This window comes from Hemitrygon akajei, chromosome 3 (assembly GCF_048418815.1).
Source record: "Hemitrygon akajei chromosome 3, sHemAka1.3, whole genome shotgun sequence".
NCBI lineage: Eukaryota > Metazoa > Chordata > Chondrichthyes > Myliobatiformes > Dasyatidae > Hemitrygon > Hemitrygon akajei.
In genome coordinates this window covers 151,275,871-151,293,997 of record NC_133126.1, presented here as the reverse complement: position 1 = coordinate 151,293,997, position 18,127 = coordinate 151,275,871, and the positions used below count along the sequence as shown (strand labels likewise).

General features: G+C 40.0%; 1 protein-coding gene across 1 annotated transcript in view; it reads left to right on the top strand.

Annotated features, from left to right (window-relative positions):
* Positions 1-18,127, top strand: part of lekr1 (Leucine-, glutamate- and lysine-rich protein 1) — a 172,923-nt gene that overhangs the window by 130,007 nt on the left and 24,789 nt on the right. The window contains exon 11 of the mRNA XM_073041054.1: positions 15,507-15,600. Coding sequence (XP_072897155.1) covers positions 15,507-15,600 — 94 coding nt within the window. The remainder of the gene's footprint in view (positions 1-15,506; positions 15,601-18,127) is intronic.

Below are 18,127 nucleotides of genomic sequence, written 5' to 3'. Positions count from 1 at the left end.
TTGTTGCATTGTGCAGTTACAGTCAGGACTGCTTCATGGTATTAAATATAAACAGAACATACTGGAAGCACCCAACAGGTCAGGTGCCATCTGTGGAGGCAGAAATAAAGTTCAGGTTAATGACTCTCAAACAAAACTAGGAAAGTTAGATTTAAGAATCAGAAGGTAGGACGTAATGGATAGGACATAGGAGATATTCTTGATAGGGCAAGTTTGGAGTCAAATTTGTAGTTACTAGACAGGTACTGTCTGTGAGAAAGTGGCTGAATGGTACACTCTCAGAACAAATAGGCCCTCTATTCTGTACAGACTGCTGTCCTTAAAATAGTCATAAATCACTCATTGATTAAGATGTTAGAAAATTGCTTTTATTTGCTAGACAACTCATTTCTTAGTTTCTGACTAATACCTGTTTCACACACCAACCTCACTATAGATTGTCTCGTTTTACAGAGTCTGGCCCTATTTGACAGACACCCTCTGTTCCACAGATGAAAGGTTCATATCCAATACTCACCCCTTGCTTAGATGATCAATCTTACAGAGCTCTCCAATGAAGTGGCTTGCCCACAGATGTCAGAGGTTGGTGGTAGGTGGAGCATATTCTACCCGGTCAGTGACCAGTGTTGTTCCAGAGGAATCTATTCTGGGGCCTATGCTCTTTGTGATTTTTATAAATGACTTGGATGAGAAATGGAAGAGTAGCCAAGTAAGTATGCAGATGACATGAAGGTTGGCAATGTTGTGGATAGTGTAAGTGGTTGTTGTAGGTTACAACAGGACATTAATAGGGTGAAAAGCTGGGCTGAGAAGTGACAAATGTAGTTCAATCCAAAAAAGTGTGAAGTGATATGCTTTGGAAAACTGAAGGCAGAATACGGGGTTAACGGCAGGGCTCTTAGCAGCATGGAGGGACAGCAAGATCTTGCAGTCTCTGTCCAGAGATCCCTCAAAGTTACTGCACATTGATAGGAAGGTTAAGAAAGTGTGTGGTGTGTTGACCTTCATTTGTCAGGGGATTGAGTTCAAGAGCCAGGAGATAATATTACAGCTCTATAAATCTTTGCTTAGCCCACACGTGAAGTATTGTGTTTAGTTCTGTTCATCTAATTGTAGGAAGAGTGGAAGCTTTAGAGAAGATGTAGAGGAAATTTATCCGGATGCTGCCTGCTGCCTGGATTAGAGAGCATGTCTTATGAGGAAAGGTCAAGTAAGTTAGGGCTTTTCTCTTTAGAGAGGAGGATGAGAGGTAACTTGAGAAAGGAGTGTAAGATTATAAGAGACATGGATAGAGTGGACAACCAGCACACTTTCCCCAGGGCAGCAATGGCTAATACAAGGGGGCATAATTTTAAGGTGATTGGAGGAAAGTTAGGGAGATTGTCAGAGGCAGGTGTTTTACAGAGAGTGATGAGTGCATGGAACACACTGTTGAAGAGTGTTGGTAGAGGGACATTTAGGAATCTCTTAGATAGGTGCATGGATGAATGAAAAATAGAGGCCAATGTGGGAGAGAAGCATTAGATTAAACTTAGATCAGCAAAACATCATAGGCCAAAGGGCTTGTACTCTGCTGTAGTGTTCTATGTGATGTTAAATATATTCTTTACTTTTTTAACTTTTAAATAGAAACATAGAAAACCTAAAGCACAATACAAACCCTTTGGCCCACAATGCTGTGCCGAACATGTACTTACTTAGAAATTCCCTAAGTAGAAGCGCTGCCCCACGGAACCAGAAATATGGGTTCAACTTTCATCTTGGGTGCTGTCTGTCTGGAGTTTGCAAATTCTGTCTGTGACTTTGAGGGTTTCCTCTGGGTGCTCTTATTTCCTCCCACATCCCAATTACATACTGTTGATAAGTTAATTGGACACCGTAGTTTGCCCCTAGTTTGTAGATCAGGGGTAGATAGGGAGAGTAATAGAAACATAGAAAACCTACAGCATAATACAGGCCCTTCGGCCCACAAAGCAGTGCCGAACATGTTCCTACCTTAGAAATAACCTAGGCTTACCCATAGCCCTCTATTCTTCCAAGCTCCATGTAGCCATCCAGGAGTCTCTTAAAAGACCCTATCATTTCCGCTTCCACCACCACCGCCGGCAGTCTATTTCATGCACTCACCGCTCTCTGCATAAAAAACTTACCCCTGACATCTCCTCTGTACCTACTTCCAAGCACCTTAAAACTATGCCCTTTTGTGCTAGCCATTTCAGCCCTGGGAAAAAGCCTGACTATCCACACGATCAATGCTCCCATTATCCTGAACACCTCTATCACGTCATCTCTCATCCTCCGTTGCACCGAGGAGAAAAGGTCGAGTTCACTCAACCTATTCTCATAAGGCATGCTCCCCAATCCAGGCAACATCCTTGGAAATTTCCTCTGCACCCTTTCTATAGTTTCCACATACTTCCTGTGATGAGGTGACCAGAACTGAGCACAGTACTCCACGTGAGGCCTGACCAGAGTTCTATATAGCTGTAACATTACCTCTCGGCTCTTAAGCTCACTCCCATGGATGATGAAGGCCAATGCACAGTACGCCTTCTTAACCACAGAGTCAACCTGTGCAGTTGCTTTGAGTGTCCTATGGATTCGGACCCCAATATCCCTCTGATCCTCCACACTGCCAAGAGTCTTAACATTAATACTATATTCTGCCATCATATTTGACCTACCTAAATGAACCACCTCACACTTATCTGGGTTGAACTCCATCTGCCACTTCTCAGCCCAGTTTTCCATCCTATCAATGTCCCGTTGTAACCTCTGACAGCCCTCCACACTATCCACAACATCCCCAACCTTTGTGCCATCAGCAAATTTACTAACCCATCCCTCCGCTTCCTCATCCAGGTCATTTATAGAAATCACGAAGAGAAGTGGTCCCAGAACAGATCCCTGATGCACACAACTGGTCACCGACCTCCATGTAGAATATGACCTGTCTACAACCACTCTTTGCCTTCTATGAGCAAGCCAGTTCTGGATCCACAAGACAAAGACCCCCTTGGATCCCATGCCTCCTTACTTTCTCAATAAACCTTGCATGGGGTACCTTATCAAATGCCTTGCTGAAATCCATATACACTACATCTACTGCTCGACCTTCATCAATGTGTTTAGCCATATCCTCAAAAAATTCTTTCAGGCTCGTAAGGCATGACCTGCCTTTGACAAAGCCATACTGACTATTCCTCATCATATTATGCCTCTCTAAATGTTCATAAATCCTGCCTCTCATGATCTTCTCCATCAACTTACCAACCACTGAAGTAAGACTCACTGGTCTATAATTTCCTGGGCTATCTCTACTCCCTTTCTTGAATAAGGAACAACATCTGCAACCCTTCAATCCTCCGGAACCTCTACCATCCCCATTGAAGATTTTAAATTGAGAAACTTTTAAACATTTCTCAATTCTTCCTAAATGTCATTGAGCACCAGTTTTTTAGGAACTACGGACAAGGTGTCATACAGCACAAACAAAAGGTGCCATAAGATCATCAGATATAGGAGCAGAATTAAGCCATTTGGCCCATCAAGTCTGCTCCACCATTTCATCATGGCTGATCAATTTTTCTCTCAGCCTCCATCTCCTGCCTTCTCCCTGTAGTAAAATAGAGGGCTATAGTTAAGCCTAGTAATTTCTAAGGTAGAGACATGTTCGGCACAACTTTGTGGGCCGAAGGACCTGTATTGTGCTGTAGGTTTTCTATGTTTCTATGTAACCCTTCATGACCTTACCAATTAAGAATCTATCAATCTCTGCATAAAGATTTGGTCTCCAAACCTGCCTGTGCAAAGAATTCCACAGATTCACCACTCTCTGGCTAAAGAAATCCTCCTCATCTCTGTTCTAAAAGAACGTACCTCTATTCTGAGGCTATGTCCTCTGTTCTTAGACTCTCCCACCATAGGAAACGTCCTCTCCACATCCACTCTATCAGGCCTTTCATCATTTGATAGGTTTCAATGAGGTCACCCTTCATTCTTCTGAACTCTAGAAAATACAGGCCCAAAGCCATCAAACAATCTTCATATGTCAAGCTATTCAGTCGTGCAATCATTTTTGTGAACCTCCTTTGAATCCTCTTCAGTTTCAGCACATTATTTCTAAGCTAAGGGGTCCAAAATTGCTCACAATACTCCAAGTGAGGCCTCACCAGTGCTTTTTAACATCTCAACATTAGATTTTTTATATTCAGGTGCTCTTGAAACAAATGCTGACATCACTTTTGCTTTCCTCACCACAGACTCAACCTGCAAATTAACTTTCATGGAGTCCTGCATAAGGACTCAATTCCCTTTGTGCCTCAGTTTTTTTGTATTTTCTCTCCATTTAGAAAATAGTCAACCCTTTCATTTCTTCTACCAAAGTGCATCACCACACACTTCCCGACACTGTATTCTATCTGCCATTTCTTTGCCCATTCTCCTAATCTGTCCAATTCCTTCTGTAGCCTTTCTACTTCCTCAAAACTCCTGCCTCTCCACCTATTTTTATATCATCTGCAAACTTTGCAACAAAGCCATCAATTCCATCATCCAAATCATTGATACATAATGTAAAAAGAATTGGTTGAAACACAGACCCCTATGGAACATCACTCGCACCGACAGCCAACCAGAAAAGGCTCCCTTTATTCCAACTCTTTGCCTCCTACTAATTAGCCACTGCTTCATCCATGCTAGAATCTTTACTGTAACAAGCTTGTAGCTTCTTAAGCAGCCTCATTTGTGGCACCATGTCAAAGGTCTTCTGAAAAGCCAAATACACACCATTAACCAATTCTCCTTCAACTATCCCGCTTGTTATTTCTTCAAAGAATTCCAACAGGTTTGTAAGGCAAGATTTTCCCTTGAGGAAACCATGCTGACTATTTTATCATGTGCCTCCAAGTACCCTGAGACTTCACCCTTAACAGTCAACTCCAACATCTTCCCAACCACTGAGGTCAGACCAACTGGCCTATAGTGTCCTCTCTCACTTCTCGAAGAGCGGAGTGCCATTTGCAATTTTTCCATTCTTCTGTAACCATTCCAGAATTTAGAGATTCTTGAAAGATCATTACCAATGCCTCCACGATCTCTTCAGCCACGTCTTTCAGAACCCTGAGCTGTAAATCATCTGATCCAGGTTATTTACCTACCTTCAGACCTTTCAGTTTTCCAAGAACCTTCTCTTTAGTTATGGTAACCTCACACACTTCATCACCCCAACACCTGGAACTTCCACCATATTGCTACTGTTTCTCACAGCGAAGACTCATGCAAAATACTTATTCAGTTCATCCACCATTTTGTTGTCCCCAGCATCATTTTCCAGCAACCCAGTATCCACTCTCACCTAGATGCATACCTATTCCAGCACAATCTAGTCTATTATTCCATAGAAACTTCACAGAAGTATTATCACAAAACAATTGCTACAGAATTTCAGGTGTTAGGACAGTTTTTCACATACCTGCTCAGATTAACCCCTTTAAAGTGGAGAGCAAGCAGAAGTGGATAAGGTAGAGTTACAGATTAAGGCAAGAGATCCCAGGAACAGATATCCATGCGGGCAGAATGCACAAGGGACACTGACTCCCTAAGTCAGCGACTCTGAGTTCAATGCCTAGAGTTCATTGCCCAGTTATCAGTGAACACTAAAGAGTGAAGCCCAAAAGTCGATTGGAAGTCCTCCAGTAAAGATCCGATGACTCAAGCTGTTGGTATGTGGGTTTGCTAGTCCACGAGTCTGGAGACCCAGAGGCAGCCCGTCCTGGGTTTGAAGGACTACCTGTGTGTGAGAGTGGGTGGGTGTCAGGGAGGAAAGGGGCTCATTTTGCTGTTGTTCTGGTGTTTTGGTTATTTCCTGTGTTGTTCTGCTGAAAGTTGTGGGCACGCTATGTTAGCACCAGAATGAGTGATAACACTTGCCACATCTCAGGACATTGCAAATTGTGTTGGTTGTTCAGGCAAACAATGCATATATGATAAATAAATGAATCTAAATCAAAGAGTACAAAGTGGCAATAGAAAGATTATGAAGGAATTTGCAGAGTTTGGATATTGAGCAGCTGAAGGAGCTGCCAAAGTTTGAGATGGACAAGTTGCTAGAAAATGAGTAGAAAGAATTTGGACTGTTAGAGGACTGTTAAATTAAAAGAGATTGGTAAGACTATGAAGGAATTTTTTAAAAGACAGGAATTTTAGAAAATAAGCAGGTTCCAGCTAATGCAATGGCACAATAGCATAACACTATTACAGTGCCTGCAGTCCAGGTTCAATTCCCACCACTGTCTGTAAGGAGTCTGTTTGCTCTCTCCATGACCACATGGGTTTCCTCCTACATTCCTATGGCCTACAGGTTAATAGGTTAATTAGTCACATGAGTGTAACTGGATGGTGTGGGCTTATTAGGCTGGAATGGCCTGTTACCATGCTGTGACTCTAAATAAAAAAAATAAATTTGAGCACAGGGCAAATGGGACATAGTACAAGTTAATGTAGGAATACTATATGCATGATGTCAATTTTGCAGAAAGTACTAGTGAAAGATGGTTTGAACAGCATTGAAGTATTTGAATCCAGAGACAGTAAAAGCACATATGAAAGTCTCACCAGAAGATGTTCCAAGGCAGAAACAGGGGATAGTTCAACTTATTTTAAGAACATTAATTGCTGATGACAGGAACCAAATTAACACTAATATGCATTCAGTATCCACATGCTGTTGACTTGTATAATCATTAATAAATTATTAAAAACATATTAGATTGGTAGTTTTGTGCTAAATTAGAAGTCTCCCAAACCTTTAGCAAAGTCCATACAATTTAGGAAGAAAACTTATTCAGACATTTATAGCCAAATCTGTCCATCTAAGCATATTTATTATGCATTGAAACATTTCTTAGATTAGACTAATTAGTAAGTCATCAGATAAAACTATATAGAGTCTACTAGTCTTAATTAACAACTGGCATCTTTTGTAGATCTAAAATAAATCAACTAATGACCAGGAGCTGGATTCTGGTTGATAAATGCAACACCTTACGGCTATTTCCTCTGAAGAGTGGTTCATGAAATCAAACTCGCACTGATTTAATTGAATCTGGACCAGAATGTTGACAATAACCAGGGGACATTTTTGCAACATTAGTGAATTGAATACACTGTTGGAATTAGCCTGCTGAGTCATGAGAAGAGCCTTCCAGACATCTGATGAACTCTGATTGATCTTTATAGGGATTAACTTAATTTGGCAAAATTCCATTTTTGAGCAAACAGTAATTGCGTTTTTAATTGGGAAGGTCATTGACCACAAAGGTCACTGCATTGATCAGTCCAACCCCTAAGATGCTGTCCAGGTGAGACTAATATTTAGTTGCTTTGATCAATTAACTTCCTAAAAGGTATGACATTTAGCACCATATACATCTGCAATTCTGTTCATTCTCAGCCTCATTTAGTTTAGGAACCATTTTTATTTGGCTTTAGCGGATTCACTTGAAAAGACAAGGATAAATATAAACTCTTCCCAAAGCATTAAGTTTATATTTAAATATCATGCTCTAACTCCCACAGAACAAAATTTCTTCTACATTAGTGCCTGTAAAATCACTTCTAGATTTTTCAGAGTTTTCTAACTATTGAAATACCAAAATCATAGATCTAGATATTGTAGTTTTTTTATTTATCCAATGTAAAATAAAGATTTTTAAGGGCTTACTTGTTAGCTTACCATGTCCTGGATTGTGAAAATCTGCAGTGGAATAAGAGGCATGACTATATTTTGCTACTGATACCTTTGCTTTAATTTTGTTCATTCCTATCTTCACAATATTCCATTTAACTTGTAGCAGGAGGGAAGAATTACTGAAAATTACTGAAAGACTTTAAAACCACCTGCTTTTGGAGAGAAGCTGGGGTTGGCCATTCAACCCTTGTGCCCATCTATAAGATCATAGTTGAACTTTTATTTCATGGTACTTTATTATCTTTATTTCTATAGATACTGTAAAAATCAAAAAAACTATTGATCTCTGTTTTGGATATACTCCATTAATGACCCTTCACAACCCTTCTGAGTAAAAATTACTTTGATGGACTTTCATTGAAATCCCTGTCATTTTATTCTTACCATATAACTAAGGGTTTGAAGCAGATGATTCCTTCATTGTCATAACTATAGCTAATTCAGCAACTGAAGGGGTCTGGTCAAATGTGATTCGATAGCGCAGCACAGGACAGATACAGGGCATTGGTTCAGTCTGTCAAAGCAGGTACTCTCCACCTGAGTATCCTCCTGCCTTCTCACCTAAACCACCCTTATAAAGAGAAATGTTGGCCTGTTCCTTTCCTAGAAGAATTTAATGGTGTTTGACTCTATAGTGATCACCTAGTAATTATGCTTTGAAATAACCAGGTTAAGTTTTGTCATTGTCCTTTGCAACCTGATTCCAGGAATGCTACATGTCAGTAAATTGTCAGCACAATATGCACCCGATATTTATAAGATAGTAGTGATATAAAATGTGATTGGTGTCAGTTCTTTGATTTCAATTCTATACTATCTAACCTCTACACTTCCTTATTTGAAAATTCACACCCATATTCAGATGGGTACTTTCAGTATAGAACCATAGAACATTACAGCACAGAAACAGGCCCTTCGGCCCTTCTTGGCTGTGCCGAACCATTTTTCTGCCTTGTCCCACTGACCTGCACCTGGACCATATCCCTCCATAACCCTCTCATCCATGTACCTGTCCAAGTTTTTCTTAAATGTTAAAAGTGACCCTGCATTTACCACTTAATCTGGCAGCTCATTCCACACTCCCACCACTCTCTGTGTGAAGAACCCCCCCCCAATGTTCCCTTTAAACTTTTCCCCCTTCACCCTTAACCCATGTCCTCTTTTTTTTTCTCCCCTAGCCTCAGTGGAAAAAGCCTGCTTGCATTCGCTCTATCTATACCCATTATAATTTTATATACCTCTATCAAATCTCCCCTCATTCTTCCGCGCTCCAGGGAATAAAGTCCTAACCTATTCAACCTTTTTCTGTAACTCAGTTTCTCAAGTCCCGGGAACATCCTTGTAAACCTTCTCTGCACTCTTTCAACCTTATTAATATCCTTCCTGTAATTAGGTGACCAAAACTGTACACAATACTCCAAATTTGGCTTTACCAATGTCTTATACAACCTCACCATAACATTCCAACTCTTATACTCAATACTTTGATTTATAAAGGCCAATTTACCAAAAGCTCTCTTTATGACCCTATCTGTGACGCCACTTTTAGGGAATTATGTATCTGTATTCCCAGATCCCTCTGTTCTATTGCACTCCTCAGTGTCTTACAATTTACCTTGTATGTTCTACCTTGGTTTGTCCTTCCAAAGTGCAATTCCAGAATTTATCTAGTAATTATGCCAGAAAATCATTAAACATAGGGATATAAGTAGGATCTGGCCAATGTAGATGTCAAAACAGCTCCCAAACAATTTCACCCAAAACTGAATCTAACTCAACAATTTAGCAGGTGAACAGCTTGTGAAAATTGCAAGACTTGAAGACAGTGTAGTGGGGATATGGTCTTGAGGGACTTAGAATTGAGAAGGTGAAAATACATCTGGCAGCACAGATGGAGATTTTTCTTGTGGGGCTATGGATAAGCAGTCTTATTTCATCTGATCCCATAGTACAGAGACTAACACTTGCTTTATATGGCCTATAGATTTGTCAGCTCATTAGTCAACATCTTAGTAAAGTAACAGTTTAACTTATAGCTATGAATGAAATTTCTGTCAATTTTGTATAACACCCACTAATTTTTCCACTATAACAAAACTGTTCCATTTTAATTGCCTTTCTGCCCAATTTTCATTAAGCAATGTTTCTCCACCTACTGCTCAATCCAAAACTAAAATTACAAATATGAAAATTTGATAGTGTGAGCAGTTTCTGATTTGGCAAAATGTATGTATTTCCATTCTAGTGGTTTCTCAGGACCATAACACACATATCCAGGTCATGACATCCTTGATTTACATAGGAGTAATCTTTTGGAATTCTTGTTACATCCTTCCATTCCGTTATATCAAGTGATGCAAAGCATTTTATACATTTTTAGTGTGGAGTGTTTATATGATTCTTATTCCTTGTTTGGATATTTAGTCAGAAATCTTTCTATTAATTTTTCTATGCTTTGGTATAAACATGCAAAAAATAAAGGGAAAGTTTAATTTCTGACATGAATATTCTTGAAAGAAAGAACTTTGTGTCCCTTGATTAGCCATTAGTCTGGCATTAAAGGAAAATTAGCCACTGCTTGAAATAGTTATTTCCTTCTGTAGTTATAAATGTTCAGTTAAACTTATAACTTTTGCAAAGTGTTTATGTTGATGTACTTGACCAGTTTGGATGATCAGTTAGCGAATTTTGGCTATATGTTTAAACAACAAGTGAATTGTTCATAACAAATTAAAGAACAAAAATTGAAGGTCAGAAGCATAGAATAGATTATTTGGGATTCAGAGATTAGTTGCCAAAATAGGGTTGCCCTACATTGGTTAGGCTCTAATCATGCTATTGGTATCAAGCCAGATATAGGACAAAATAGTAGCTTGATAGTTCCATATCACACACAAAATTATATCCCCCAATTGTATGCCTCATACAAAGGGTGAAAATTGGGTAATTGGGTTATTACTGTCACATGCACTGAATGGAAAAACTTTGTTTTGTATGCTATCCATACAGATCATTCCAAAACGTAAGTACATTGAGGTAGTTCACAGAGAAAGTCACTAACAGAATGCAAAATGAAGTGTTACAGTTACCGATAACGTGTAATGCAGATAGACAAATAGGTGTGAGGGCCATGATGAGGTACCTAGATTGAAAGATTAAGAGTTCTTCATATCATGCAAGAGATTAATTCTGTATAACAGTTGTTATGACCCCAGCCCCCTCCTTTGTGAGAATCGCAAGAGAGAGAGAGAAGCCTTACGGTTTGGAATGTGGGCTGGCCTCTCAGCCAGACAAAAGCCATGGACATAGCCATTGTCTTGGGAGACACCTTTGTGGAATAAGGGACTGGACTACGTGCAAACCCTCAGGGCAATGTGAGATGGGTGATGGGGGAAAGATTGCCTCACCCCCACCCTGATTGACATCTACAACCCTGCCAGTCCAGATAAAAGGTGGGCTGCCGAGGCGGGGCCTCAGACGCACCAAGGAGACACACGAAGAAGACACAATAGCACTTCCCGTCGGAGCGGGAAGCCATTTTGAAGGAAGCCACGTGCGTTAGATTCCGGATCGGGAGTCTGTGGCTGAAACCAAAGGAAAACCGTTTTAACTAACAACCGGGATTTTCTTCGTAAAGACGACGGGCAAGTGTTCCTTCTTTCTCACCACACTCTCTCTCTCCAACACGTGAAATGCCAGCGGTTCCCAAATGGAAAAGCCTGCAGATTTATGAGTGACTTTTATATTATTGGACTCAGTATTTCCCTAGATAACGATAGAGCTTATTTCTGATTGATTATTACTATACCTGTGCTTTAGATTGAGTTTTGACGATGTGTATGATCTGAATGTTTTGTATTAACCATACGTTTGTGCCCCTTTATAAATAAAAACGTTTGAAAATAGTACCATCAGACTTCTGCGGACCTCTCTATCTTTGCTGGTAAGTCACCCGGTTACTGGGAACGTAACACAGTGGAATAGAAGACGTCCTTGAATCTGATGGTGTGTGTTTTCACGTCTTTCTATCTTTTGCCTGATAGAAGAGGATGGGGGTGAAGTAAGAATGACCAGGGTAGGAAGAGTCATGATTATGTTGGCTGCTTTCTAGAAACAAGAGGAAGTGCAGCTAGGGTCAGTGGAGGGGAGACTGGTTTTCTTTAGGGACTGAACTGTGTCCACAGCTTTCTCCAATTTCTTGTGGTCTTTGGCAGAGCAGTTGTCATACCAAGTTGTGATACATCCAGATAAGATGTTTTTTATGGTGCTTCTATAAAACTTGATTAGGATCGATTGATTCCCTTTGCCTCCTGAGGAAATAAAGATGCTGGTGTGCTTTCTGAGCCATAGCATGTACATGATTGGACCAGGACAAGCTTTTGGTGATCTTTACACCAAAGAAATTGAAGCTGTCAATCAACTCCACTTCAACATCATTAATATATTCAGAAGCATGTGCTCTGTGTACAGTGGGGGGTGTTTGCTTCTTGTTAATGCAAGGGGGAACTTGGATTACTGGATGATGAGCTTCAGGCTCAAATACAGCAACTCTCAAAGGATCAGTACCTTTACTTTTTCAACAAGAAAGGTTTTGCTTCAGTTTAAATTATTCCACTTGAAAGTAACCTTTAATTGCAAGCTATAGTTCTTCATGATCTACTATCAAGTGAATGTAAGCAGATTCTCTGATTCCTCTATTTCATTTGAGCTGCCGAGAGCCATTCCTACCCAAAATGTATTAAATTAATGGGGCATCTATTAAACTATCTTTGCCAAACTGTATTACCCGCAATAAGCATCTCTCAGCTATCTGAAGATAAATTTAATTTGGAGTAAATCAAGCAATGATATTAAGAAGCTACTTAAATCTACTGATCTATATTTAGAGTGAAGATGTGCATTCTCTGTAGTTTGCTGGACTTCTTAATTATAATGCCCAATGGATCAATGGAGTCTAACACTGCTTCAGACCAACAAAATGAAGAAACTAGGATATCAGCAATGTGCAGCATCACAAATACTGAAATCTATGTATATGCATATCCTCCTCCATTCTTACATATTTCATCAGGATATGCACTTTACATTCATTTTAAGGTTGTCAAAGTTCTTGAACCAATTTTTGAACTGTTTTACACAGTGCAGTCCAATGTACGTTAAAAGTTGCAGAAAACGCAAATAGAAACTTATACAACACAGTAAAGTTCAAATCATAATCACCATAGTCAAAGTTGACATAGGACAGTGATGAATTTATTATCTGTTTTAATTGACAAGTGTATTTAATACAATTGAGACCACTGAAGATTTAGCATTTGGGAGTTATAAGTTGATTGAAGAGATTTATTTGAATTGTCCAAGCCATTACACAGTGTGATTTATGTTCTACAGTACATTGTTGCTCATTAGCGCCAGCAAGGTTTTCATTTATAACTGCATTGTAGAGTTATGTTAAATGTCCACAAGTGTAGAACAGTCTCACAAGGATATGCTGCAATTTCTTGCCAACCAGTTACTGATAACTTTATAAGCTTCTAGATTTAGGTTATCCATCTTGAAAATATGCACAGGCATATAAAAATAACTTGCTCGTTTAAGCTTGTGGAGCACCACATCTGGATTGCTTTATTACCTTTAGGGACAGTTCCTATTTATGGTCAGCAAATTACCTCATCAAGCCATTATCTTCCCACTTGGGCTAAGTTACCAAAGGGTTCTGCCAAAGGGTCTCGGCCTGAAAAGGTGACTGTACTTTTTTACACAGATGCTGCCTAGCCTGCTGAGTTCCTCCAGCATTTTGTGTGTGTTGCTTGGATTTCTACGTCTGCAGATTTTCTCTTGTTTGTTACCAAGACCATTTCAGCTATGGCACACTGCAGCATACAATGGTAACATCTGAGACATTAAGGTGAGGTGTTGTACTCTAGGAGATCGAATGTAAAGGCAAAATACATTGTTAATGGCAGGACCCTTTACAGTGTTGAGATACAGAGAGATCTTTGGGTTCAAGTCCATAGCTCCCTGAAAGTAGCTGCACAGATCAATATGTTTGTAACAAAGGCCTATGGAATGTGTGCTTTTATAAGTCAAGGTCTTGAGTTCAAGAGTAGGGAAATTATGTTGGAGCTTTGCATAAAACTCTGATTAGACCATATCTGGAGTATTATGTTCAATTCTGGTCATAGTGTTATGGGAAGGATGTGGAGACTTTGGACGGAGTGCCAAAGAGGTTTACCAGGATGCTACCTGGATTAGAGGGCAAATGCTACAAGGGGTTGCTTTCTCAGGAGTGTCAGAGGCTGAGGAGGGCAGAGGATAATTTTATAAAATTATGAAAGGCATAGATAGGTAGAGTTGACAGTTCTTACCTACTACCCAGGCTTGAAGTATCTAATAGTGGAGGGGAAACTGAGATGGGAAAGGTACAAAGGAAATGTGTGGAGCAAGTTTATATTTTTACACAAGTGGTGGGTTTCTGGAATGTTTTGTCAGCATTGTTGCTGGAGGCAGGTACGATAAAGATAGAATAAATTTAAGAGATTCATAGGTTGGCACGTGAATGTGCATAGATGTAGAAATATGGACCACGTGCAGGCAGAAGGGAAAAGGTGTTGTTAGCTTAATTAGTTCAGCACAACATTTTGGGCTGAAGGGCTGATTCCTGAGCTGTAATATTCCATGTTCCAGATTATTTAATTGTCATCTAATTCCCAGGCCTGCGTAATGTGCTTTTAGCTTCTTTGTGAATGATCAATGAAGGCCACAGGCTTCTTCCAGAAGCTGCACGAAGCCAAACAATGATATTATTAGTTGTGAATCACTTGGTCATTTTCCTGGTGATTGCTAATTGTCTCTTGAAGAAAAATCACTAACATGATCTATAGGATGTAAAGTGGGTTTTTTATGCTACTTGCAGAAAAATTGCACAAATGGGTCCTGTTTTTAAGACATTGAAATTGGTCAAGTATCTTAAAAAGTAATCTGTCAGGATGATTTATTCTGCCACATGGACCCTCTCCAAGAGTATTATAGGACCTGTGGAGTTAGAGGAGCACTTCAGTTTTTGCAAAGGGATTTACCTGTACAACTTAAGTACTTGTATTTCCACAGTGAAATTGATGTGCATTTGTGCCCAGAAAAGCAGGCAATGATGCATAATTTCTATAGCAACGTTGTTTTAAGAACTCTGCTATATGGATTCTTTCCTAATCAATATAAACATGTGCGTTTGAAATCTTGGCCAAACCTTTGTTTACACATGACTGGTCCTTTGGTTAGCTATATCCAGTAATTAATAATTAATCTTTTTATTATGTTAAGATTATCTGAGTTCTCCTAAAAATTAAATTTACTTATTTTGGAGAATCATATTTCTCATCAAAGATCTGTAAAACAGGATTTGAAAAGTGGTTCTCCATCCCCACAAACTGAAAGATTCTCAATCAACTATATTCCAACCTATTTCTTTCACAGAGAATTTATAGCACAAAAATAAGCCATTGGCCCAAGTAGACATAACCAACTCACTCTTATCTACATCAAGAATAATTTACAATAATAATGCAATCTTTTGAACAATGTTTTCCACTAATCATTTGTTAACTTTAGTTTGGTACACTTCTATTTGTTTTCAGCAGAATGTTTTGGCTAAACAAATGATTGTTGCATTACTTATTTTGTGAAATAGTAAATTGAATTTGATGTTAAGAGCAAGTTAGTCTTGACCTTTAACACCAAGCTAATTGTCCTGTTACAGGGAACAGATGATAGTTTCACATCAAAATAGGATTGAGCAACTACAAGAAAGCTTTAGACAGAAATTAAGAAATGAAGAAAGCTGGAGAGAAAAAGTAAGGACTTTGCTAGATTTTTTCCCAACATCTGTATTGTCACAATATAAATATTTTGACATGTTTTTTCTGGTTCCTTCCTCAAATCAAAACTAAAGATTTAGCTTTATTTGTCATGTGTACTTAATAAATGTAGTTATTAAATGTACTTTGTATATACATAGAAACATCAAAACAAACAATGAAATGCATTATCTGTGTCTACAACATGCAAATGTCACTGTGCTTCCAGCACCATCAGAGTATGCCTATAACTTATTAATCCTAAACAATGCATCTTAAGACTGTAGGAGGAAATTAGAGTTTTCAGAGGAAACCCATGAAGAGTTTATATAAATTCCTTAGTGTCAGTGGTGTGAATTACGGTAACCACTGTGCTACCATACCATGTGGTCTAAAATGCTGTATCTATAATTCAACTGAAGCTCTAATTTATTTCTGAGTGTAGACAACCAGCTGACCCTGCTTGAGAGCAATGGGAGCATAATCAGAAGCGTCCCATTCAGGGTGTAACAACCAGCTCCGTGACACCAGATTTTTTCCATTCTTATTTTGATAGTAACCTTTACAAGAAGTTTGGCTAATTGATGTAATTCTCCTCCTGGCTGCCATCTTTTGTGTGTCACGTTCCCAAGGAGTCAGAGCTTAAAAGAAGTGAGCAAGGGCACTTGACACATTTTGCGTACCACAATCCTGAGGAGTCATTGGATTGTGTAGAGGGGAAGAGAGTTTAAAAGAAATGAGTGGGGGCAACCAGTGCATTTTGCACGCCACAATCCTGAGGAGTCATTGAATTGCATGGTGAGAGAGAGAGTTTCAAGGAAATGAGTGGAGGCATTTGGCACATTTTGGGTGCCACAGTTCCTGAGGAGACATTGGATTGCGTATAATTAGGCACTTAGCAAGGACCAATAAAAAGAAAAACAACCCACACAAAATGCTGGTGGAACACAGCAGGCCAGACAGCAGATTTCCTCGTGTTTGCCCAATAAAAAGAAGTTAGGTTTCAGCAGAGGGGCCATTGTATGAGTGGACCAGTGTTGGAGTGGAGAATTGAGGCTTTGGTGAGAGAGGCAAAGGGTGTAGGTAGATTTTCTTTCTGTTATTTATTCTTTATTTCTCTCTTATTGCACATTTAGAGCAATAGGGATGCCAGATAGGATACTGGATTGCTCCTCCTGCAGAATGTGGGAGAGCAGGGAGACCTCCAGTGTCACTGACAACTATACCTGCAAGAATTGTATCCAGCTACAGCTTCTTAACAGACTTTGTTAAGTAGTTGGAGCTGGAACTGGGTCATTTGGGAGATGGGGGTGAGGGAAGGAGGGGATTGATAGACAGGACATCCAAGGTGCTGGACACAGGTGATAGGGTGACCATCAGGAAGGGGAAGGGGATAGGCAGCCAGTGCAGAAAACCCCAGTGGTCAATCCCCTCAGGTATATTACTTTGGATACTGTTTTGTGGGATGACCTAGCAGAGGAAAACCACAGCGGTCAGGTCTCTGGAGTCTAGCTCTATGGTCCAGAAGGGAAGAGGGTGAAGAGGCAAGCTGTGGTGATAGAGGATTCATTGATTAGGAGAACAGAAAGGAGATTCTGTGGACGAGAATGAGATTCCTGGATTGCTTGTTGCATTCTGGATGCCGGGGTCAGGGACATCTCAGAACAAGTCCACAGCATTGTTAAATGGGAGGGTGAGCAGCCAGAGGTTGTGGTCCATGACGGTACCAGTGACATGGGAGGATGGGGGACTGGGTCCTGCAAAGTGAGTTCAAGGAGTTGGGTACTAAGTTAAAGGACAGGACCCCCAGGATTGTGATCTCATGATTGCAACTTGTGCCACATACTAGTGAACCCAGAAATAGGAAGATCATACAGTTTAGCAAGTGGCTAAGGAATTGGTGCAGGAAGGAGGGTTTCAGATTTTTGGATCATTGGACTCTCATCCAGGGAAGGTCGGACCTGTACAGAAGGGATGGTTTGCACTTGAACTGGAGGGGGACTAATATCCTAGCAGGAACGTTTTCTAGTGCTGTACAGGGTGGTGGGAGTTTTAAACTAGAGTTTAAATCAGAACACCAAAACATAAAGTGGAGTGGTTATGGAGAAAGATATTGTTAAGCCTACATGCAAGGTCAGGAATCAAAAGGCTGAGCATAGTGAGACTAATGTTCTGAGCTGCGTATATTTCAGTGCAAGGAGCACAGTAGTAAAGGTGGATGAGCTTAGGGCATGCATCAGCATGTTGAATTATGATATTGTAGCCATTAGTGAAGCTTGGTTGCAGGAGGGGTAGGACTGGCAGCTCAGTGTTCTGGGGTTCCGTAGTTTTAGATGTGTTACTGCGGGAGGGATTAAAGAGGCACTGGTGGTATTACTAATGAGGGAAAATGTCATAAACATTGAAACATAGAAAATCTACAGCACAATACAGGCCCTTTGGCCCACAATGCTGTGCCGAACATGTACTTAAATGTCTTGGTGATACTCAGGACAGACTGGAGAGCTTGTCTAATGAGTCTTTA